The sequence below is a fragment of the Hoplias malabaricus genome, chromosome 14, assembly GCF_029633855.1.
Source record: "Hoplias malabaricus isolate fHopMal1 chromosome 14, fHopMal1.hap1, whole genome shotgun sequence".
In the NCBI taxonomy this organism is placed as follows: domain Eukaryota; kingdom Metazoa; phylum Chordata; class Actinopteri; order Characiformes; family Erythrinidae; genus Hoplias; species Hoplias malabaricus.
In genome coordinates this window covers 36,809,503-36,835,895 of record NC_089813.1, presented here as the reverse complement: position 1 = coordinate 36,835,895, position 26,393 = coordinate 36,809,503, and the positions used below count along the sequence as shown (strand labels likewise).

Here is a 26,393-nt window from a genome sequence, read left to right as displayed (position 1 = left end):
TGGGATTATATAAAAGATGGATGTGTGAGGACTGGGCTCGGGCAATGCTGAAACCATGCAGGCCTAAATAGCATTCAAAGATTTTTGCCGTTCACACGTTAATATTTAATTCTAACATAATTCACAATATCAAACTCATGATACTGAAGTTTAGTTTGTTGATTTACTACGCACAGTATGAACAGAAAAAGCGGGGTTGGTGAAGGATATATGTTACAAATTATTCTATAACCATGACCAGTTCATGGCTTATTTCACAAGTTGTAAATGAAGCATCAATCAAAATGCAGATACATATTACTTTATGAGTTCAACAGTTCCAACTGTGCTATCTTCAGATGTTACCGGACCTAGAAAAGTTCCTGCGACTATCCTACTCTTAGTCAAAGTGATGAACTGATTCAGTGTCAGTGGGGCATCCGTATAATCATTGGTCACTGAAGTGACTTGCATAATAATTGTGTGTATATATATTTTAATAAATAGTACATTCATTCATTCATTATCTATAACCGCTTATCCAGTTCAGGGTCGCGGTGGGTCCAGAGCCTACCTGGAATCATTGGGCGCAAGGCGGGAATACACCCTGGAGAGGGTGCTAGTACTTCACAGAACACACACATTCACTCACACCTATGGACACTTTTGAGTCGCCAATCCACCTACCAACATGTGTTTTTGGACTGTGGGAGGAAACCGGAGCACCCGGAGGAAACCCACACAGACACAGGGAGAACACACCACACTCCTCACAGACAGTCACCCGGAGGAAACCCACGCAGACACAGGGAGAACACACCACACTCCTCACAGGCAGTCACCCGGAGCGGGAATCGAACCCACAACCTCCAGGCCCCTGGAGCTGTGTGACTGTGACACTACCTGCTGCACCACCGTGCCGCCCTAAATAGTACATGTACATTATATATTAATGTTTTCATACTGTGCAAAATCCATCTTAACATGCTTAATTATTGTAATTATTGTTCCAGGGTGTGATGCTATCCACAGTATGCCAATGTGCTTTGAAGTGATTTAATATTACAACTGTAAATTAACCTTTTCCATTTTCTGTACGACAACCTTCTGAGAATCGGACAGATGTGTGATCCACTGATATAAATCCTCAGTTACAGTCCGTTCCTGTGAATAACTAATAGTAAATTTATCTTGGATGTTTGAATAACCTAAAAACAGATGTGATGTAACAGCAAACACCACGGACTTTGAGTAAATACAGCGAGAACTTCATAGGCCTGATGCGAGTGGACGTGAAGTATGTGTGAAAGTTGTATTATTTATACAGAGTGGTTACCTGGGAGATTTCATTTGAGTTGGCAGAACATTTCATGGCCCAGTGAAGAATGTGTTCGTTCTGAAAACTGTCACGCCGAGCTTGGCAGCCTGAATCGGGACAACCGCAGACCAATGACCTTAGCGCTCCTTGTTGGGGGTAAAGTAAGTATTTGGGAAGACACATTTCAGGGAAGTGGACAATCCTCTTTAGACGCCTTATCAAGCATCTCGCCTTTCAGGCTGACGGGCCCAGTCGGACTGCTCATTGTTTCGGTGAGAATTGATGCTCCTCCTGCTCCGTTCCCACCGACTGCCGGCGGTGCCCTTTTCGGCCGCTGCGGGGGAAAAGTGTCCCGGGGCGTCCTGTACAGTCTAACCCAGATCATATCCGCTTTATACAAACAGCCAGAAGGAAAGGATAGCACATCACACTTGCTAAACGAAGGGGAATAGAAACCCGAGTACTAGCACAACATTCAGTGCCTTGATATTTCTGTCACTACAGGGAGTGATGGGCAGTGCCCGTACAACACACACCCTGCTGGAAGGCGGCTTGGCACAGAGGCCGTTGTTATTCTATGCTATTCTCATGGTTAGAATGTGTTACACATGGGTTACAATCTGCAGTTATCACTTTCCAAGTCTAAGCTTAATCAAATAGGGAAAGTGAACTAAGGCAGCTACTAAAAACAATAAATAACACAGTTTTATGTTTCGTTCCAGTCATATTATTGTAGCTGAGTCTCATTATGGGACACCTTACACCTTTCACTCGCACTGAGACATGTGTGATAGCCGAAGTTGGATATTTAATAAGTATGAAAATCACACAGCAGGCTAATTACACGGTTCAGCCGTAAAGAAACTGGCCAAAGTCCAGAACAATAACCTCATAATTACTACTTCTTTGTTCAGTGTATTCATATAATCACATGCTATTTTCTCTATCTACTGTCCTATAATTAACAAAGGTTTAATGGAGTATCTGATCTGTCATTTCAACTGAAGAGTGAATATATATAAGGCGAGAGGTCGCTTGTGTTCTGATGAATCCCAAAGAGTACATATTAATACGGTGCATCCTCTTCAAACACGATAATAAGAGGAGCTTCTTCATTGTAAACCAATGCTAATGTATAGCCATTCACAGTAAGTTCAGGCTGCTAGCCTAAGCTCATTTCTTCAGTGAGTGCTGGATGCCAATGTAGGCTAAGCCCATTGAGATACTGAGCTCTGGACGCGCTCCAGGAAACTGGGGGCATTTGGACGCAGCGTCTTCGTTCAGTCAAATTCAATGAAGCCCCTTCTGATGGAGCCCTGGAGTGTTAGTCAGGCTAAGACTATTCATTGTGCTTTCAGCTGACAATGATTCATGAATAAGAGCGAGAAGCCCTTGTGCTGAGACGTCTGAGCGAATGCAGCGAAGCACACAGCTCTGTGTTTGAAACACGAGGCTGATTTCTGACGTTCATCGAGCTGGAGCTGGGACGATGACGTAACTGCCGCGTAGGAGGACACAGAGCTTCAGTCTAAAGGACGTGCTGTATTGTGTGTCCTTTCTTGTGACCTCTAATAGTTGAATGCTTCAGCTTGTTATTCTTATATCCGCTTATGAATAGCTCTTTTCAGACCTGACATTAGAGACAGGCTTTTTCTGTAACTGATACTGACACAATATCCAAAAACAATTTAAACAATTTCCAGCAGGAAACAGGTTTTTGCTAATTAGTTTTAAACTTTTTTGAACACAAACTTTGTACCGACACAGGAAGACGTAGATAGACTTACACTGATCAGCCACAATATTAATACCACCTGTATATGACTCTGCAGAGTGACGCGGAGGGATTTTAAAACTCCAATAGCACTGCTGTGGCTGATCCACTCATACCAGTGCAACACACACCAACCCACCACTACCACCACCACGTCAAAGTCACTGCAGTGCTGAGATTGATCCATCACCCAAACCCTATCTGCTCTCTACTAGTATGCTAGGTGTCCTCACCCTTAAAGACCAGGTTGAAAGGGGGATAAAAAACTGTATGCAGAGGAAAAGACAGTGGACAGTGAGTGTAGAAGCAAGGATAAGGTGGTAATGTAGACAGACACATCGATTTTTTGCCACTCTGTGAAACATCCTGTATAACTGCAGTTCACGTGCTGTTGAAGTCTATATGACCGAGGGCTGCGCGCGTTTTACGCAGAGAGCGTCATCAGAACAAGGAGCTCCCCCCCTACTCCCTGGCGTCACCTGACTTGCCGCACGGCCTTTACGCTCCGTTAGACACGTACACACTGCAGCGCGAGTTTATACACACCAGGCTCACGCTCCAACTTCTCTTCCAAACCTTCCGGTCCACCTTAAATAGTGCAGTTACCGCCGCAGTAAATAAGGCATAACGGAATATTGGAATGAGTTTTCAGCACTGAAAGGTGTATGAATGAAGGAATTGAACGGCGTTCCATGTGTCTGCATTTAAGGTGGAACGGAAAACTGCCATCAGCCTCATTTACTCCTCAAACGTTTTATACACCACGGAAAACGATTAATAAATACAATGGAGAACAGACGAATTGCGTCAGAATACACGGCTACACAGATACATCATTTAAGGTGGAACGGAAAATTAACCGTCTGAGTGGAGAATATAGGAATGAGTTGGCAGTGGAGTGAATGCATTATTTAAAAAAAAAAACACTGTAGCAACAACCCTGAGGAGGATGGACAAATGAGCATGGTGTATAACCACAGTACATTTAAGGTGGAACTGAGACTTCCAAACAAATGTACCATACAGTTGCGAATGAACAGGAGGGTGTTCAACAAAGCAGGATTTCTCAGTTTAGCCAGATAACGTAAGCCAAGTCAAATGTGTCCGTTAAAGCGGTTGAATAGCACTGTTGTTGTATAGTCGTCAATTCTGGGCTTGTATGATATAGCTAACTCAAAAACCAGGCTTTGTGGTATAACCCAGGGCTTCTAGGTGTAACTGCTGCACCTTTTAATGTGGAGGGGGGTAATTCGAATAAGAAACATAGGCGTCATTGCCTTTATTCGGTGCGGAAAGCAGTACGTTACCACCGTGTCACGACAAATGCGACTGAATGAAGCCTGGGCTGTGTAGAGATGTCCGTTTGTTCTGAGCTGTGACGTGTCAAAGCGGGCGTGGCTTTATGCTCCCGCTTCAATTCACTATCATTGAGTACAGTATAAATTAGCCCATAATCACTATGGCAACAGTATATGAATATAATCATTTTAAATAAACCAAAAATTAACTACTTAAGCGTGTCACTGAGTGAAAAGCCGTTCAAACACAACGTGTGGAGTGAACGAATGAATGAAGGTATGAACAAGTGAATGGACGAATGAATGAATGAAACGTATCTCCGCGAGCCTTTTATCCCCTGCCTCGTGACGTACTTCTGACATTAGCAGGGTTTTCACGGGGCCTTTAAAGGGCCCATATCAGAGAATATATTGAAAGCCTTTCTTAAAATGTATTAAGTTCAAAATGTCACAAAAGGATATAATTTATACTTGCATATCCGCCTACTCAGTCTGGCAGTTTATAGCTGCCCAATTCCAGCAAAATGATAAGGATTTTCTTAAGCCTGGTCTGTGTTTTGAATGTGAGTAGCCAATAAGAGGTTAAATATTTCTGTATGAAAAATCTACATAAATAATGTCATGTGAAATTAGCACACATTTTATTGTTTTCTCCCTCACGTTGAAGTTATAAGGAATGTTTCTGCCTGCAATACACAACGCAGCATAGCCAATAAGAGCAGTCTTATTTGTATATATCAGTCTTAAAGGCACAGTAACCCACAAACTGTGGGACGTAAAGGAGGATGGTAGGAGGGGGAGCTGCAGAGTGTATATGGACTCTTTAATGGACCCACTCAAACTCCATTGGTTCTGCTAGGTTCTCATTGGCTGTAATGACGCTACTCACCTCCTCCGTTCTTGTAGCAGAGGTAGGGGAATCGCCACACGTTTCCGAGGCCCACGGCGAAGCCCACGCAGGACATGATGAAGTCCATCTGCCGGGTCCATGTCTCGCGCTCCGGGGGCGCCTTCAGCGGCGGCGGGAGGGCCCCGTTCACCGGGTGGTTACCGTTGGGGATGAGTTGCCCCTTCTTCTCCTCCGCCAGAGCCACGTTCAGAGCGCAGCAGTCCGCCTTCTCCATCCCTCAGATTATTAACCGTTATTAACGGGATACCCAGCAAATCACCCCGAATCTGTCCTTTAATATTTGCCTCACTGACACCAGAGAAATGTCCTTTTGTTCTTCTCGACACTGTTGAGCTTCAAAAGCTGGTGGTTCTGCCTTTGTCAGTGAAAAGAGAGAAAGGCAATATCAGCAGTATCAAGTTTTCAGATTTAAACTCGTTATAACGCACCTTTTTAGTTTTTCAATGTCACCGCTTTTATTATTTTTTGACGTTGACACTGGAGGTCGGCAACGCCAGGGGACGAGGGAGGGGGCAAAGAGTCTTATCTTCTTCTTCAAAATGACAGCAAATAAACGAGCGGTTTTTTTTATATATATATAAAAAAAGGAAAATGAAAAGGACACCGAATTAAAAGAGCACCCTCAAAAACAATCCACGAAGCACTTGAAGGTGAGTCTGAAGAATCGCATGGGAACGTTATCTCTCAAAGAGGAGACGGAGGCGAGACGAAATCAAGACCAGTAGCGAATTTAGGAGAGAACCGAGAGGCTGAGACCCCGAGACCCCCGCACGCTCCGAGAACACAGACCGCTCTTACAGAATTACATTCCCTAATGTCCCCAGAACCTCCGCCTAGACCATCGTCTTCTCTGCGCGGTGATGTCCCGTGTGTGAGTGTGCTTGCGCGTCTGAATGTGTGCGCGCGCCGCGAGGCTTTAACTGGAGCTGCAGCTGCTTTCGTCACCGCGAGATCATCATCATCACGCTCCCGTTAAAAAAAAAAAAAAAAGAAAAGAAAAAAGACACAGGAGTGTGCACTATTTTTTTCCCCGCCCGAATTCCCACAAGCCCCGCCTACTTGGTTGGCTCTGATTGGCTATTACTATTTAGACATTTGCGCTGTGATTGCATAGATCCTCCAGCTACCCTGTGATTGGCTATAATTATTCTTACTGCTGCCATTGGATTGGCCACTAGTATTCTTCTCGCTACACAGTGACTGTAAAACAATATTCATCTTGCTAAGCTGCGACTGGATCATAGTCTTCATCCAGCTGCAATGTGAATGGCTAGTAGTATTCCTTCTTTTGCAAGGTTATGGGCTACTAGTACTCATCTACTTCAATTATTCTGTGCTGTGATTGGCTAGCAGGATTCCTCCAGCTACTCTATGATTGGCTAGTAGTATTCCCTTTGTGTGCAATGACTGGCTAATAGCATTCATCCTGCTGTTTTGTGATTGGACTGTAGTATTCATCATTCTGCGCAGTGACCGGCTAGTATTATTCCTCCTGCTGATATATATCAATATTCCTCCTTTTGTTCTGTGATTGGTCAGTAGCAGTTCTGCTGTTGCCATAAGATTGGTTGGCAGGATTACACCTGCTGGATTCTGATTGGCTCCTGAACTTTCTCCTGCTCATGAGTTGGATAATAGTATTGAGCCTCTTTTATGTTGAAGGCATGGTAAAATCTCACCTCCTGCCCTGGGATTCTCCACCATTTCTGCTTTCCTGCGCTATGATTGGCTAACAGAAATTTTTTAGTATCAAATAAGTTATAGGAAAGTCTGTCCACCTGGTGGCCGTATTGGAACGCCTCTGGACAGTTAGTTAGGCTGATACATTATCTCTTTTAATTAAGAGACCTATGAAAACAAAATTTAAAGTGCAATGCACCGACTAATCCGCAGATTAAGAAGGAATACTACCAGACAACTGCAGGACCCACTGCAGGATCTGGAATATTAAAAATAATATAATACATTGGAACTACGACCGATCTTGGTTAATCATAAACCACCCCTTGCTCCTTGCATTATGATAACACTATGACTTCTGTACCATAGTATAGCTGAGTGGAAAAGTACAAGTGAACTGAGGACACAGCTCTGAATATGATCAAAGCATATTAACAGTGCGATAAGCAGCTCATACAGTTTCCTGTCAAATTTTTTCATTTTTACAATCACTGCCACTAATTAGAGTGTGGCACAGAGATCAGACATTTACAATGACAATGAAAGCTTCAAAAAAGTTTAAAATTTTGAGTTTGTAAAAAAAGCCCTTTGTTTGCCCTTTATTTGCTTTTCTTTATCAATGATCACTTTCACCTCCTTCTTGCTCTCTCTAGTGAACTAGCTATGCAGGGTAAACTAAAATCTGATTGACTTAGATGTGTGAAGCTATTTAACTGAATTAGCCGCACCTGTTGTCTATAGACATAGATCTCTCAAACATAATGTTTAATGACCATTATTATTTTCTCATTAATTTATTACAAATTGGTCAGTGATCTGTGTTCTAAGAATTACACTCAGTGGTCTAATGTTACCGCTCAGAGTTTTTCCTCATTATTGAGCTTCTACTTACATTATAGGAGTAAATGTAGACAGTCTCTTTTACCATTAGAGGACTTGGCTACTCTGCACACACAAATTGTACAGTTTAGTATAAGTATGGAATGAAGCAGGATGCTCTGGAACAACTGCACATGAGCTTAAAGCCTCCAAGCTCAATCCCAAGCATTGGCTGGAGGGATATATAGCCCTTCACCTTTGAGAGGTGGACATTGTTGACAATGGAGTATAGTTCAGCATCTTTGGGGTGAGCTGACCTCCCTAATGCTGTTGTAACTAAATGCAGTCAAATCCTCCCAATAATATAAAGTCTTACCATAATAATAAAGATTATTACTGCAACAAAACAGGATAAACAACGTATAAAAACATTGACTTTTAGAAGAAATTTTGGGTTAACAGGTATCCACATATCATTGCTGTCCAAAGAAAAGGAAGTATCAACATCATTCGAAAACAGCTGTCTTTCACATTGACTTCCACTGAAATGTAAGATTTTTTTCCTTCTTCTGTAAAATGACTATTTTGTAGATACTTGTTTTTCTTTGGACAGTGAGGATATGCTTGAGAAAATGTTACATTAATAAGTGTATAAACATCATCATTCATTGTCTGACACTGCTTATTTTGTTCAGGGTCACGGTGGGTTCAGAGCCTACCCGGAATCATAGGGTGCAAGGTGGGAACACACCCTGGAGGGGGCACCAGTCCTTCACAGGGCGACACACACACACACACTCACTGACACTTTTTAAGTCACCAATTTACCTACCAACATGTGTTTTTGGACCTTGGGAGGAAACTGGAGCACCCGGAGGAAACCCACGCAGACACAGGGAGAACACACCACACTCCTCACAGACAGTCACCCGGAGGAAACCCACGCAGACACAGGGAGAACACACCAAACTCCTCACAGACAGTCACCCGGAGGAAACCCACGCAGACACAGGGAGAACACACCACACTCCTCACAGACAGTCACCCGGAGGAATGCTAGTAACTCTCAAACTGCACTCACTGATAAACATTAAGAGCTTCCACAGCGGGCAAACAAATGATGTCCATGCTTCATTAACTCATAGAGGAATGTATTTCTTATTGTTTGACATGATTTTTTAATTAAAAAGGGCAGTTGCATGGTATCTGACAACTAACAGCATGATGGCCTTGCTCAGTATTTTATGAACTCAGAAGAAAGACTAACACTGACCTCTATATAACTTATCCCTTGATATTCAGTTCACAAGTACAGCCGAACAATCCTGAATTAAGAATGTCAAAGATATACGGAAAATCAGACCCATAACAACCATGCACAGCGTAGCCCACCACAGCTGATTGTCAGATAAACAAAGCACAAAGCTTTCCCCTTTGCTCTTGCATCGGATTTTAAAAACAAAAAAACCTACCTATCTGTTTTCTGCCTCTCCATTCACTGTGAGAAAACGACTCAACACCCATTGGTCTGAAAGGATGTGTAGCTGTTGAGAAGCCCTCACTGGATTAACCTCAGCATCACTGAATGTTTTAACGATTACTTGGGTTATAACCAATTCCTGAGACTGAACTTTAGACGTGTGGAAATGTGCTTGTAAAAACAGACAGCACATCTCCTGAGAATAACAGAAGCTTTAGCAAATATAAAAAGGAAACAATTAGGTTTTTTGGAGCTTCGAATCAATGGTTTCTGCTTGTGTTTTTGAGGCTGAAAATAAAGGACTTGTACACAATGACTGTTTCTAATGAATGGGTGGTCTCTGACATTTGCCCAGTAGTGTACACCTAGGGCAGTGCTACTGAGGTATTAGCACCCATTTACCAAGCAGAGCTGTTTAGAAACACGTGATTGGCCTGTAGTGGGAAAAGCACTGAAAATGAAATTAGCATATATTTTTAAAAACCACCAATCAGATTGACTAGACTTACACTTAATTAATGTTTTTGAAATACTGAGCCTGCAAACAGCTTCATGTTTCTCTCTGAAACACACTGTGCCATAAATATTCCTTTTAGTGTGCTGTTGACTCACAGGTCATGTGCATCACATCCCTGCTTACTTGTTCATCTTGGAGAGTATCAATGGCTCCACAGCAGTGCTTCACTGTGGTCTATAAAAAGAACATCCCTCTACTTACAGAACTGTATGTTATATATTTTTTACCATACAAGGTAACGTTTATTTCCCCTCTGGCCAGTCATCTTAGGTAGAAAAACAAAAAAACATACTACTATTCCATTACTATTACAGCTATTACTACTGCTCCCAGTGAGAAGTTTGGTGTGTTCTCCCTGTTTCTACACAGGTTTCCTCTGGTATCTACCCACAGACACATTCATAAGTTTTTAGGCTGTGTGATACTGTCCAGAGGTGTGTGTGTGTGTGTGTGAAACTGCCAACTGGTTTGAGTGTGTGAGTGTGTGTTGCCTTGATGAACTAGTGCCCTGTCCAGGGCTGTATATCTATTTGTGCCCCATAATACAGGTAAACTCTGGAGCCACTGTGGCCCTGATCAGGATGAAGAACTTAAAGAAAACAAAATAATCAGGAATAATTATATGATTTTATTTAAACAGCAGTTCGCACTTTAGTTAGTACCTTTCAGTCACCTCTAATTTTCACAAGAATGTAAGTAAACACAGTTCTTCTTTACTTATAATTATTTTAGGAAGACAGTTTTCTAAATGGAAATAAAAACACAATAACAAACTTGAGAAGAAAATGAGGCATTTGAGTTAAAAGGTTTTTTTCTGTGCTTTCCAACACATTTAGAGATGGTCATCCTAAAAAACTCCTAAAAACAAACCTAAAAAAGTTGCACCGTGCAAAGACTGTGTGCAATATTTTCACGTCACATTCCTCTTGTTTTTATTCATTATTATTATTATTATTTTAATAAAGAAGAGTCACATGGTAATATTTGGAAACATTAATATTTCTAACATTATTCTCTTTAAAAAAAAATAAAAAAAATAATATATATAACATGGGCTTTTTAAAAGCTTGTGTATCATTATCCTTCTAAGTCAAGCGATACCCAGCATTTTAGAGCTGTTTATGTCATTAGTGGAGGACCACACCTGCACAATACCTCACTGAATCACTATCACAAGATGCTTTCTTCTATGCTTTTGTGAAATAAGAGGCTAGTTCCTGTTTTAAAGCAATTTTATGCACTTCAGTATCAGAAGGACTTTAACTGAGGTATAAAGTCTAAACTAATATAACAACTAATATATAATTTATAATTTAATTTATAAATAATATATAATTTACAGTCTGTTACATAAACTAAAATTTAGATACATGTAAAATACTTAGTTGAATTATTTTGGATTCCAGGATCAATCACAGATCCATAGTGTGTCATTCTGTGAATCTAAAGCATTTAGATTTTTCAAGATTTTGCACTTTTTAAAGCTGCAGTGTATATAATGTGATGTGAAATGATTTGTTACCATTCTCTAGTGCAAAGGTAGCCATTATATTTACAACTAAAGCCACCGTGTTAACCCACATACTTTCTCAGCTTTTAAAAGAACCCAAACTTGACTTAGCTTGTAACTAGCTAACTGACTGACTGATTAGCAACCTAGCGCTTATACTTAGCAAGCAGAATAAAAGTCTTTGCACAGGGAAGTGATTAGCATTCAAATAGATTCATAATAAAAGTGCTCTGCATCGATGTCACTGTGTTCTTTGTTTTCTGTCATGCTAATTCCTCACATATCCCTTAGCAAAGAATGGATGTTTATTTAAAAATCGTAACAATTGTAAATTAAGGTCTCACATGCACCAGGAAGCATATTTAAATACATAGTTAAATATTTCTCTGTGAGGCATTAAATAATTTAATGGCACAACACCCTAAATTAATTTATTATAAGGAAAATGAACTAATATTATAGCAATATGATGTAGAAATGATATTTTCACATAAATTGTACGTTTCTTCAGTGTACCACAGAATGTCAGTTGAACAGGAAAGACTGCATCTGTGTGAAAGGTTACAGTGCATCACTATGATGGAAACTCCAGCAGGAGACTGAAATCTTACCTCTGTGCGGGAGACATCCACTAACATACTGTGCTTTTACAAAATGCCAATCATGCAGAGTACACAGGGCCTCTGGAACAGTGATACCAAGAAGTTAACTGTATGAAGTAATGACTCCTCTTTGACAAATACTATTGCTATTACCTTTTAGCAAATATATTAATACCTCCATGAACTTGCTTAGTTAATATACAGGGTGGGCCATTTATATGGATACACCTTAATAAAATGGGAAGGATTGGTGATATTAACTTCCTGTTTGTGGCACATTAGTATAAGGGAGATTTTCAAGATTTTCAAGATCAAACTACGGATACTGGAAGCCTGTGCTAGCATTTCTCCTGCGGTGTTGCTATCAGTGTGTGAAGAGTGGGAGAAGAGGGTTGCATTGACAATCCAACACAATGGGCAGCACTTTGAACACATTGAATAAGGGGTCAAAAACTTGTAAATAAAAGTTCATTGTTTTACTTGTGAAATTCCTAATAAGTTTGATGTGTCACATGACCCTCATTCTCAGTTGGATCCAAAATGGCCGCCATGGTCACCACCCATCTTAAAATGTTTCCCCCCTCCCATATACTAATGTGCCAGAAATATATATATATATATATATATATATATATATATATATATATATATATATATATATATATATATGTATTGTGTGTTCTCTCCATGTCAGTGTGGGTTTGCCCTTGTTCTTTGAGGGAGAATGCAAAAACATAACTTCCACACACTCTCACAAAACCAGAGGGATGCGTGGGGTTGATGTAAAGGCCACACATTAGGTCACAGATTTTAAGATGAAATAAAATAACACAAAACAGAAACTGTGTTAGTATTATACATTTAGTGTTCACATATTAACTTGTGTTTTGCTGAAAAACGAAAGGCCTCACATGTCAATAATGCTTCAAAGTCAATAGGTACACCATCCTCTATTTTTCCAACAACTGTACTTTTTAATTATTGTTTAATTCTGCTCTGAGATTACATTCTCCTTTCTCCTTTGCAAATTTATCCCAAACTCTCTACAGGAGTACTTTTTATGTCACACAAAAAACACTGCTGTTGGTCTGTTACTGTGATCTCTTACTCTGGTTAGCTACAGTTCATTTTCAAATGTGGTATTCATTTCCTCTCAAGTCCCTCTAGTCTTCTTACTGTATGTCACTACAGTGAGCACCTGGCAAAGCCATAATTCTTTTTATAGCATATGTGTGATCCACCAGTGCTGAGCACATGGTGATCCCACATTTTATCTTAAAGAGCACATAGTAACCCCACACTACGTCTCACACTGCTACTTCCCATTTACGCTTCTGAGTGCTGCATACAACTCTACATTGTTTAGGGCACTGTGATCCCCTTTACTCCCTATGCTCCTACAGCAGAGCTACTTAATTAAAAGAGCTCTAGAGGCACAGGAAAAGAGACTTATTCAATTGCCCCCATGGAGTACTTACTTCATTATCTAACTGTTAGTAACCCCTGGCTTTATTGCTGCATCATTTCCTAGACTTGCTTTCTGCAGGATATCTTTTGACACCAGTTCAGTTGTTTTTAGCCACTTTTTCTAAAGCAGTTTCAAACACATTTAATGATGATCTGGGCCTACCTTGAATCACTGGGCATAAGGCAGGAACACACCCTAGAGGGAGTGCCAGTCCTTCACAGGGCAACACACACACATTCACACTTACAGATGTACAGATGTTTTTGAGTCAGCAATCTACCTACCAATGTTTGTTTTTTGGACTGTGGGAGGAAACCAGAGCCCCCGGATGAAAACCCACGCGGACACGGGGAGAACACACCACACTCCTCACAGACAGTCACCCGGAGGAAACCCACGCAGACACAGAGAGAACACACCAAACTCCTCACAGACAGTCACCTGGAGGAAACCCACGCAGACACAGAGAGAACACACCAAACTCCTCACAGACAGTCACCCGGAGGAAACCCACGCAGACACAGGGAGAATACACCACACTCCTCACAGACAGACACCCGAAGGAAACCCACGTGGACACAGGGAGAACACACCAAACTCCTCACAGTCACCCGGAGGAAACCCACGCAGACACCGGGAGAACACACCAAACTCCTCACAGACAGTAACCTGGAGGAAACCCATGCAGACACAGGGAGAACACACCAACTCCTCACAGACAGTCACCCGGAGGAAACCCTCGCGGACACAGGGAGAACACACCAAACTCCTCACAGACAGTCACCTGGAGGAAACCCATGCAGACACAGGGAGAACACACCAACTCCTCACAGACAGTCACCCGGAGGAAACCCACGCGGACACAGGGAGAACACACCAAACTCCTCACAGACAGTCACCTGGAGGAAACCCATGCAGACACAGGGAGAACACACCAACTCCTCACAGACAGTCACCCGGAGGAAACCCACGCAGACACAGGGAGAACACACAACACTCCTCACAGACAGTCACCAAGAGGAAACCCACGCGGACACAGGGAGAACACACCAAACTCCTCACAGACAGTCACCCAGAGGAAACCCATGCAGACACAGAGAGAACACACCAAACTCCTCATAGACAGTCACCTGGAGGAAACCCATGCAGACACAGGGAGAACACACCAACTCCTCACAGACAGTCACCTGGAGGAAACCCACGCGGACACAGGGAGAACACACCACACTCCTCACAGTCACCCGGAGGAAACCCACGCAGACACAGGGAGAACACACAACACTCCTCACAGACAGTCACCCAGAGGAAACCCACGCGGACACAGGGAGAACACACCAAACTCCTCACAGACAGTCACTTGGAGGAAACCCACACAGACACAGGGAGAACACACCAACTCCTCACAGACAGTCACCCAGAGGAAACCCACCCGGACACAGGGAGAACACACCAAACTCCTCACAGACACCCGGAGGAAACCCACGCAGACACCGGGAGAACACACCAACTCCTCACAGACAGTCACCCGGAGGAAACCCACGCAGACACAGGGAGAACACACAACACTCCTCACAGACAGTCACCCAGAGGAAACCCACGCGGACACAGGGAGAACACACCAAACTCCTCACAGACAGTCACTAGGAGGAAACCCACACAGACACAGGGAGAACACACCACACTCCTCACAGACAGTCACCCGGAGGAAACCCATGCAGACACAGAGAGAACACACCAAACTCCACACAGACAGTCACCTGGAGGAAACCCATGCAGACACAGGGAGAACACACCACACTCCTCACAGACAGTCACCCAGAGGAAACCCACCCGGACACAGGGAGAACACACCAAACTCCTCACAGACAGTCACCCGGAGGAAACCCACGCAGACACCGGGAGAACACACCAACTCCTCACAGACAGTCACCTGGAGGAAACCCACCCAGACACAGGGAGAACACACCACACTCCTCACAGACAGTCACTGTTCTCATTACATTTCACAATTGAAGAGAGTGGTGCTACTCGTTTTGACGGCTGTAGTTCATTGCTTATAGACTAGTCACCTATTAACTACAGTTGGTCATTTATCAGTGTTCATGCTTTACTTGGTCTTGCATGGTTGTATGGAGTCTACCTTTTAAGAGATTTATTATTTTTGAGTTGAGTTTAGAAACTTCTGCTATTTTTTTTTCTCTAGAATTTAAGTAGGCCTTATCTTCTTCAAGCAGATTATCGCATACATAACCTTCCATAAATGTAACAACTTTACAACTTCTGAACTGTCCACTGATTAGGTTACCTGACTGTTAGCACTAGCACTTGAAGCATTTTTGACGAGATCTTCTGCAACATCCAGCCCATAACCACAGACAATAATTTTGATGCATTTCCCTTCTATCACAAGTCTATATTAAATCGACAAGACTTCCATTCTTTTACTGAGTACAGAGCAATGTGTCAAAAACAACTATCTGTGGTAATCTAACACACTGCAGATGCGGTAGATGAAGATTAAGTGGAAAGTGCTCCTTTAAAGCCACAGAGCAGCTCCCGTGGTGTAATTTCCCAGATACTAATCAAGGCCAGTCAAAACAGAGGCAAAATTACAGTCTTAATGGTGATTCTCCATTGAAAATCCGTTTTGCACAGGCCTGGCCACACAGTTTAAAGCCTGGCCAACTACCTTGAGGCCAGGGGAACACAAGTATGGCTGTGCTCACACATTTCCGTCCTCTAACTTTAGGCTTGACTGGACCTCGTGACTCTTACAGCAGCTGTCCGGCAAAGGTTAGGTCTCTGTTTTTTATTGATAGCTCTTGGAAAGAGCTTGCCTTACTCCACAGGGGCTGCACCCCCCCCCCACACCCTTTATAAATACAGATTGATAGAATTACAAGAACACTATAGACCCATAAGTTGTTTATCTTTTATTATGGTTATTTTTGCAGGGGAATATCATGTGCCCCCCCCCCTTCCCCCCACCCTTTTGCGTCTTCATTAAGCTTTAGATTTTCTGTTATTTTTTTAAGAGAATCCTGCTGATGCCGATTACATCAGGTTAAACCTTTATGATGAATGGACCAAGAGTAAATGTTGTAAATGACTGAATTAATCATTGATTCATTCATTATCTGTAAGCACTTATCCAGTTTAGGGTCACGGTGACTGAATTAATGACTGAATTAATTATTAAATATAATAAAATGTTATATTAACTTTGACAGAATGTTTTATATCTTCTTTCCCCTGTAAAACTGTAAATTGGTGATATGAGGGTTTTATCTGATAACACTGTGCTATTAAATTTGCACCGTGGTGAAGTTTGTGTAGGGGACGTGTGATACTCACTTTGTGAATCCTGCAAATTCCGACTGAAGTTATCCCTGTATAAAACCTTCATTAAACCCGCTGCTCTTCAGTCACATGCTCCTTTTCAATCTGTTGTCAAGCCTCATGAGTCAAAGTCATAATGAGTCAAAGTCACAGGTGCTCCTTGGGTATGCGTGACGACGATACAGAGAAAGAGCAAAAAATCATCAAATATATAACGGTTTTTATTACATTATTATACTTAATTTGCTATGATTTTATACATTGTTAACACGAGACAAAGCTCAAAAACTTGTGGGTTCGATTCCCACTCCGGGTGACTGTCTGTGAGGAGTGTGGTGTGTTCTCCCTGTGTCTGTGTGGGTTTCCTCCGGGTGACTGTCTGTGAGGAGTGTGGTGTGTTCTCCCTGTGTCTGCGTGGGTTTCCTCCGGGTGACTGTCTGTGAGGAGCGTGGTGTGTTCTCTCTGTGTCTGCATGGGTTTCCTCTGGGTGATTGTCTGTGAGGAGTGTGGTGTGTTCTCCCTGTGTCTGCGTGGGTTTCCTCCGGGTGACTGTCTGTGAGGAGTGTGGTGTGTTCTCCCTGTGTCTGCGTGGGTTTCCTCTGGGTGATTGTCTGTGAGGAGTGTGGTGTGTTCTCCCTGTGTCTGCGTGGGTTTCCTCCGGGTGACTGTCTGTGAGGAGTGTGGTGTGTTCTCCCTGTGTCTGCGTGGGTTTCCTCCAGGTGACGGTCTGTGAGGAGTGTGGTGTGTTCTCTCTGTGTCCGCGTGGGTTTCCTCCGGGTGACTGTCTGTGAGGAGTGTGGTGTGTTCTCCCTGTGTCTGCGTGGGTTTCCTCCGGGTGACTGTCTGTGAGGAGTGTGGTGTGTTCTCCCTGTGTCCGCGTGGGTTTCCTCCGGGTGATAGGTGGTTGGTAGGTGGATTGGCGACTCAAAAGTGTCCGTAGGTGTGAGTGAATGTGTGTGTGTGAGTGTGTGTGTCTGTGTTGCCCTGTGAAGGACTGGCGCCCCCTCTAGGGTGTATTACCGCCTTGCGCCTAATGATTCCAGGTAGGCTCTGAACCCACCGCGACCCTGAACTGGATAAGGGTTACAGATAATGAATGAATGAATGAATGAATTTAACTGATAAGTTGTGTTCAGTACCTCCAAAACTCAGCAGCTAACGCACCTCCTCCTCCTTTACCTACCCTCCTCCAAAAGTTACATAGTGTCGTTTCTGCAGTGCTGATCCCACAGCAGCAAAGATAGAGACTCTATTTTCTCTGTTACAGGTCAGTGGAGCATCACAAAGATTGAAGCTGTAACTTAAATTAAATATATTACATAGTGTTTCTTTAAATTATTTTATTTTGAGAAAAATTCTAATTACTTTGGCAGATTGTTTTACTGATTCAGGTATTTTTGTCTTGAAATGTCACATGATCTGCCAATAAATAATTTCTCTTAGCTACAATTATTTAAAAACAAGCAAAAACATCTAAAAATAGGCTGGTAATGTTAATACTCAAAGAATCATAATGAGAAATATTCATTCATTCAGTCACTCTCTGTGACCACTCATTCAGTTCAGGGTCACGGTGGGTCCAGAGCGTACCCGGAATCACTGGGTGCAAGGTGGGAACACACCCTGGAGAGGGCGCCAGTCCTTCACAGTGCAACACACACTCACACATTCACTCACACCTAAGGATACTTTTGAGTAGTCAGTCCATCTATCAGTGTGTGTTTTTGGACTGTGGGAAGAAACCCACCCAGACACTGGGAGAACACATCAAAGAAGAAGTGGATTTAAGATGGTCTTCTATGTAAATGATACATTTTTGCAGAGTCGTATGAAACAGGAGGATGCTGGTCAGTGTGTGGTCAGTTTGGATTCAGCTGCAGAGGTCAAAGGTTAAACAGGTGTGGTCTCTTTCCTGGCCACAGAGTTAAGTCACAGATATGGCCTAACTTTGACTGAGCTGTTAATCAGACTGGTGTAGACACTCCTCAAACATGCTGCAGGGAACGTGTGGAATAGCATGAATCAGCACTGTGTTTGGCCTTGGACCGCAGCTCAAGAAAAACTTCACTCATATTAAACTCTACTTACGTGCTTATCACACTACTCCACATTCCTGCAGCATTTCTGGCTTCAGCGGAAAATATAAATCAGACGTACAGAGCAGAAGGTTCAACGTTCAGCGTTTTGAAACTGCAAACAGAGGCAGAGTTTCTTTTTAAGCTGAGTGTGTTAATAAATTAAAATGTATGACATCGTCTGAAAAACTCCACATCGCACTCCACACTCTGACTTTTGAACCCTGACTATATCGGGCTTTACACAGTGACTCACGGCACACAGACAGAAAACACACAAAGTGTTTTTTTTTTTTTTAAATCATTGATTATCGCAACTGCTATCCAACTTTAGCTTTGGTTATAGCATTTTTAAACACGTAAACAGCAATGAATCAAAACCTGGTTTCTCCAAATTAGTACATTTTCTAGAAAATAAATGAGATTATGAGATTTAAAAAGCTATTTATCTGAGCAGTAAGTGTTTATTTGCTAAAAACAAATAAACAAACAACACCCAACATTAGAATAAACCAAATCACATTATTCCAGTTTGAAACTCTGTGTGTGAATGTGTTGCTTTAACTTTTTCCAAATCTCTCCTCGTGGAGCCCGTATTATTTGAGGTTATCATCCAGTACCTAGTTTTATTCATTCATTCATTCTTTATCTGTAACCCTTATCCAATTCAGGGTCGCGGTGGGTCCAGAGCCTACCTGGAATCATTGGGCGCAAGGCAGGAATACACCCTGGAGGGGGCGCCAGTCCTTCACAGGGCAACACACACACACACACACACACACATTCACACCTACGGACACTTTTGAGTCACCAATCAACCTACTAACGTGTGTTTTTGGACTGTGGGAGGAAACCGGAGCACCCGGAGAAAACCCGGAGCACACGCAAACACAGGGAGAACACACCAACTCCTCACACACAGTCACCCGGAGCAGGAATCGAACCCACAACCTCCAGGTCCCTGGAGCTGTGTGACTACGACACTAACCTGCTGCGCCACCGTGCCGCCCTTACCTAGCTTTAACGCTTAATAAATAATAATTTTAAATAATGTGTGCTGTTGATTTAACAAATTCATGCAAATCAAGGAGAATCTGAGCGAATCATTGTTCTTCAAACTCACTCTCACCTACTACTTTATAAAAATGATCTTATATTTCTTATCTGTTTTATAGTATATTTTTGTATTGTCAGTGATTTATATATAACTTTATACAAGCACCACACTCACTGAGAAGGCATTAGTTTAAATGTATATCATTATCCAAGGTGCCTAAGACTTCTACATAGTACTGTATGTCATATATTATTTAAGCCATTGTCATAGAACTAACCGATGTTGGATTAGCATGGGTTTTACTATATGTTTAAGTCAAGGGCTGTGCATTTTCAAACCTATAATAGCTGAGCACTGTGCTGAATCCACACAAATGAAGCCATGTGTAGCATACCCTGCTGTAGCCTCCCTCCATTTCACACACCCTCAGTCTCTCACTAGCACAACCATTTTCTAAAATGCATTGGTTTATGATAAAAAGACAGAAGAGCTACTGTAGCACACCCTGCTGAAACAGTTAATGTTGGCTATGATAAAAATGTGTCAGAACACACAGTGCAACACAGCTTGTGCTAAAGTAGCTGTGGAAGCTAACCACATGGGCTAGCCATTGCTCCCCTCACATTAATGAGCCTTTTGGTGCCATGGTTCGTCCTGGGACCATTGTATTTGTTATAATCTTATAACATTCTTAAAACAATCTAAAGTGGGACCTAGTGAGTGGATTGAGGATGATTACATCTACTTAAAGGTCATATTTGGCAGAGAGAGCTCGCTGTCTTGTGAAAGTGGGTTGGCCAATGTGAGTAACTTAATGCTCAGAGCAACACCACTGACTGACAGGGGTCTTCTCTAGGCTGAATTCCACTCCAGAACCATTTGTCCAATAATGTTATGTAATACACCGTGAGACCAAGGTCAAAGCTTTTGCCACGATGAAAATAATTAGACGTATGTAGTTTTAATAACAGCAATTAATCAACTGCAAGGTCCAGAACGGGTCGGAGGGCATGACTCAAAAGGCCAAAGTTCAGCTGTCATTGAATCAGTGACATTTGCTTGTTTTTCATCAGCTTTGTCTGACATTAGAGATGCTCTAATGTGTAATTCACTTTTACAAAATGTGGGCTGTTGAGTTGTGGATCTGCATTCTCTGGATGCAGCTCTGTTCAGTACCTTTCTAATCCAGTCCAACATCAGTGTCATGGGGCTGAATACCGTCAGTGGTAGAGCAGTAAGGTTAATAAGGCTATACACATTTATATAAGCTATAAATCTGTAAAATTGTCGAATGTGTGTGTGTGTGTGCACGTAGGAGCTAATCACACAGTTGGACAGATAGTTCCAAAAGCAGATAACGTATCAAAGAAATGGTGTTGTGATCCAAAGTGATTCCAGTCAATCCAGTCTGAGGGTCCTAGGGTTGAAAGTCATAAAATCCTCACAGAAATGTTCCAATATCTAATGCAAAGCTTTCCCAGAAGAGCAGATTTATTCCTGGGGAGCAGTGGTGGACTCAGACTGTTTGAAGGGCAGGGGTGAAAAAAAATCAAAGGGCACAGAGGGTATGACACGGGGCCCCACTAGCCTGTGATGTAATGATATAAGGGCACTTCTTGCTCTAGAGGGCGCCTAATTGTAATTTATTGCAAGGAACGGCATCAAAGAGGGCATTCAGCTATTTATTTGCCACATTAAGGCACATTGTCTTGTTTTTTTGCCACTCTAGAGGGCACTTTAGCAACGTCTTTTAACTATAGGGGCCAGTGCTGGGGAGCAGACACACACTCTACTGACACTCTTGGTTTGAAAAGGAATGTTGGATAAGCAGATGTCCACAAACATTTGGCCATAGTGAGTGACTAAAAAAAATCTTCAGACACTGTTTAAGTTATTGATGAATAAAGTAGCACAGGTTATTAATAATGAAGCATGTGTATGGTGGGCAACAGGGTGTGTCTATGTCACACAGATCCAGGGCCCTGGGGTTGTAGGTTCAGTCCCTGTCTCAGTCACTGTCTGTGAGGAGTGAGGTGTGTTCTCCCTGTATCTGTGAGGGTTTCCGCCAGGTGCTTTGGTTACCTCCCACAGTCAATGCTAGGAGGTTGACAGAGTGAGTGAGTGACTAGGTGAATGTGTGAAATAGTTGACAGGTGTGAGTGTGTGATTAACCCCACCCCCACCCTCTGTGCTCCTGAACTACATGAAGTAGTTACAGAACATGAATGAATAAATGAGTAAATGAGTGACTTGAGCTCAATTGCATGAACTTCAGGTTTAGAGTTATACAACATCGCCTCCTGGTGGTGGGATCTAATCTCATATTGGAGTTTTAGGTTTTAAAGTGCTATTATTACAGTGAGTGGAATATAGAGTATGACCTGTATATATTCGTAATGAACTGTCAGAGGCTTAGTCCTATCATTTGCGCTTGTATTTTATTGATTTTTTTTTTAACCCTAAGTAGCTATTAACATTAAAACGAACAGTTTGATTAGTCAGTGTCTCTCTAGACCCTCATATATGGTCATGGGACACTGCCCACAGGATGGTGTTGGCTGGATGGACAGTCCTCATTCCACTCGTAGCAGCAAAACACACACTCACACACCAGCACCATGTCAGTGTCACTGCAGTGCTGTGAATGATCCACCACCCAAACTGAGAATGAGCTTGACACAGGGAGAACACACCACACTCCTCACAGACAGTCACTCAGAGGAAACCCACTCAGACACAGGGAGAACACACCACACTCCTCACAGACAGTCACTCAGAGGAAACCCACTCAGACACAGGGAGAACACACCACACTCCTCAGTGACAGTCACCCGGAGGAAACCCATGCAGTCACAGGGAGAAGACACCACACTCCTCACAGTCACCCGGAGGAAACCCACGCAGACACCGGGAGAACACACAAAACTCCTCAGTGACAGTCACCCGGAGGAAACCCATGCAGACACAGGGAGAACACACCACACTCCTCACAGACAGTCACCCGGAGGAAACTCACACAGACACAGAGAGAACACACCAAACTCCTCCCAGACAGTCACCTGGAGGAAACCCACGCAGACACAGGGAGAACACACCACACTCCTCACAGACAGTCACTCGGAGGAAACCCACTCAGACACAGGGAGAACACACCACTCTCCTCACAGACAGTCACTCGGAGGAAACCCACTCAGACACAGGGAGAACACACCAAACTCCTCACAGACAGTCACCTGGAGGAAACCCACGCAGACACAGAGAGAACACACCAAACTCCTCACAGACAGTCACCTGGAGAAAACTCACACAGACACAGGGAGAACACACCACACTCCTCACAGACAGTCACCCGGAGGAAACCCATGCAGACACAGGGAGAACACACCAACTCCTCACAGACAGTCACCCAGAAGAAACCCACCCGGACACAGGGAGAACACACCAAACTCCTCACAGTCACCCGGAGGAAACCCACGCAGACACCGGGAGAACACACCAAACTCCTCACAGACAGTCACCCGGAGGAAACTCACACAGACACAGTAAGAACACACCAAACTCCTCACAGACAGTCACCCGGAGGAAACCCACGCAGACACCGGGAGAACACACCAAACTCCTCCCAGACAGTCACCTGGAGGAAACTCACACAGACACAGGGAGAACACACCACACTCCTCACAGACAGTCACCCGGAGGAAACCCACGCAGACACAGGGAGAACCCTTTATATTACATGACCATTAAAATATGAATATGCACATTTTTAATAACTGCAGTCTGTATTTGAGAAGGCTCTGTATGTTGGATCTAGGCCACATATGTTACTGATAAATTTCATGATCAGGACTTCACCTAAGGACAATATATCACACTGACACTACCCAGAACCACAAACGTTCATACAGAGGAATATGTAAGAGTAATATATCACTATCAATACCCTATGGGTGACCTGGGGGACTGTCCAAGACCAGTGAAAGATGGCTCCAGGAAAGTGCACAGGATTGAAATGATATCCATTTGAATCTGTTAACATAACTCATTTTAAAACATGTAATTAACTTCAAATCTGCTCCCACACCACACTAGTCTGGTGGGCCATTTATATGGATACACCTTAATAAAATGGGAACGGTTGGTGATATTAACTTCTTGTTTGTGGCACATTAGTATATGGGAGGGGGGACACTTTTCAAGATGGATGGTGACCATGGCGGCCATTTTGAAGTCAGACATTTTGGATCCAACTTTTGTTTTTTCAATGGGAAGAGGCGGCACGGTGGTGCAGCAGGTAGGTGTCGCAGTCACACAGCTCCAGGGACCTGGAGGTTGTGGGTTTGATTCCTGCTCCAGTTGACTGTCTGTGAGGAGTGTGGTGTGTTCTCCCTGTGTCTGCATGGGTTTCCTCCGGGTGCTCCGGTTTTCTCCCACAGTCCAAAAACACACGTTGGTAGGTGGATTGGCGACTCAAAAGTGTCCATAGGTGTGAGTGAGTGTGTGTGTTGCCCTGTGTAGGACTGGCGCCCCCTCCAGGGTGTATTCCCATCTTGCGCCCAATGATTCCAGGTAGGCTCTGGACCCACCGCGACCCTGAACTGGATAAGCGCTTACAGATAATGAAGAGGGTCATGTGACATATCAAACTTATTGGGAATTTCACAAGAAAAACTATGGTGTGCTTGGTTTTAACTACGGATACTGGAAGCCTGTGCTAGCATTTCTCCTGTGGTGTTGCTATCAGTGTGTGAAGAGTGGGAGAAGAGGGTTGCATTGACAATCCAACACAATGGGCAGCACTTTGAACACATTTTATAAGTGGTCAGAAACTTGTAAATAACTCATGAAAGAATAAAGTTACGTTAAAACCACACCATTGTTTTCCTTGTGAAATTCCCAATAAGTTTAATGTGTCACATGACCCTCTTCCCATTGAAAAAACAAAAGTTGGATCCAAAATGGCGACTTCAAAATGGCCGCCATGGTCACCACCCATCCTGAAAAATCCATATAATTGGCCCACCCTTTATTTCTAATACTGTGCACGCAATACTGAGTACAGTGTAAATGCTGAAATAGCATCATTACTGTCCTTGCCTTGAAGGGGAACTACAGATATTTAAATATATATATATATATATATTTATAAATCAGACATTAAGACGTGCAATGGGAAGTTCACTGTTGAGAAAATATGTAATGTGTGTGTAATGTTGACGAGGTAAATCAATAGAGGTAATAGTGTGTGTGTAATTAAGGGAGTGTTTCCAAAGTTTGTGGAGATGGATCACTGTAAATCTACAGCCCTAGGGACATGAGAGAGTCATAATACTTTAGTTTAGGACACTTTATGGGCAAAAGTTTGTAGATACCTACTCATCCATAGTTTCTTCTGTAATGAATGGTATCAGGTTGGAGTTTCCTTCCCTTTGCAGCGTAAAGACTTTACTCTGAATCATAAATCACCTAAAAGATACTGGGTTGAGCTCCATTCCTCCATTCCACATTCTGATTCTGATCGTTTACATTGGATATGGTGACCTAAGGCTTATGTGCACTTCCATCCTATTTCATTGATAATGCTTTTTCAGCAGCGGGACTCCTAGGTCAATAGTGGAGACACCTTTAAAATAGTGGAAATCACTCATTGGAAAAGGTATCTATAAACTACTGGAAACGATATTGTTTACATTCTTGAAAGTAATATGTGGTTTGAGATGCAGCCATTCAGTTTTTCCATTTTTATTTCAAGCTCTTCAGCCTGGGGTACGTTTGGCACACTTTTGTGTGAGAGACTGTGCCTTTCGTTTTGAGAGCGAGTGTGAACAGTTTATATATTTGAGGATTGGGGCCAAGAGAGAAGGAAAAATGTAGATGGTGGATTAACCCTGTGCCCATACAAGGAGAGAGAGAGGAGGCCTGGATTGCTTCCACCGTACAGAAAGCACACAGCAATGTAAACATAGACAGGGCCTCAGCTAATCCACATGTGAATTAGCTCAGTCAGACAAAATGAAAAAGGGCCGTGTAGTATTTACCATGTCACTCATTTGTCCTCTAACAAACACGCATTATCATTTCTCTGTAATGGCAACCTCTTACCTCTTCACCCCCCCCTCCCTCCCCCGCAGAACCACAGCACTCAAAGCCTTCGTATTTGAAGGACAGGTACCAACATCCAGAGGTGTTTGTGTCCATGCTTCCACTGCGAGAGCACCATATCACTGGGTGTGAAAGGACGTGGAGCTGTCACAAACAAAGCCCTTAATGTGAAATGGAGAAATGACATGTACAAACATGTACAAATCCAATAAAGAAGCTGCTGGTGTTCCCACAACAATAAACAATGAAGAAGGAAATGCAATCAAATGGTAAGGCTACATTTGGAAAACGGTGGAGTACTATTACTGCACCTCTGCTAAAAGAAATGAGAAGGTATGTGAGGTCTAATTTATATTATTCATTCATTCATTCATTCATTCATTCATTTTCTGTAACCACTTCATCCTGTTCCTGGTCGTGGAGGCTCTGGAGGAAGACACGCTGGACAAGGAGAGGTCCCTCACA

The 26,393-nt window shown here is 42.8% G+C and overlaps 2 protein-coding genes across 2 annotated transcripts in view; both read right to left on the bottom strand.

The window, feature by feature from the left end:
* slc6a8 (solute carrier family 6 member 8) overlaps window positions 1–6,154 on the bottom strand; it is a 43,099-nt gene extending 36,945 nt beyond the window's left edge. Inside the window, exon 1 of the mRNA XM_066643653.1 lies at window positions 5,259–6,154. Coding sequence (XP_066499750.1) covers window positions 5,259–5,493 — 235 coding nt within the window. The 5' untranslated portion in view covers window positions 5,494–6,154. The remainder of the gene's footprint in view (window positions 1–5,258) is intronic.
* The window catches only part of plxna3 (plexin A3), a 587,367-nt gene that overhangs the window by 292,781 nt on the left and 268,193 nt on the right, over window positions 1–26,393 (bottom strand). The window lies entirely within an intron of this gene.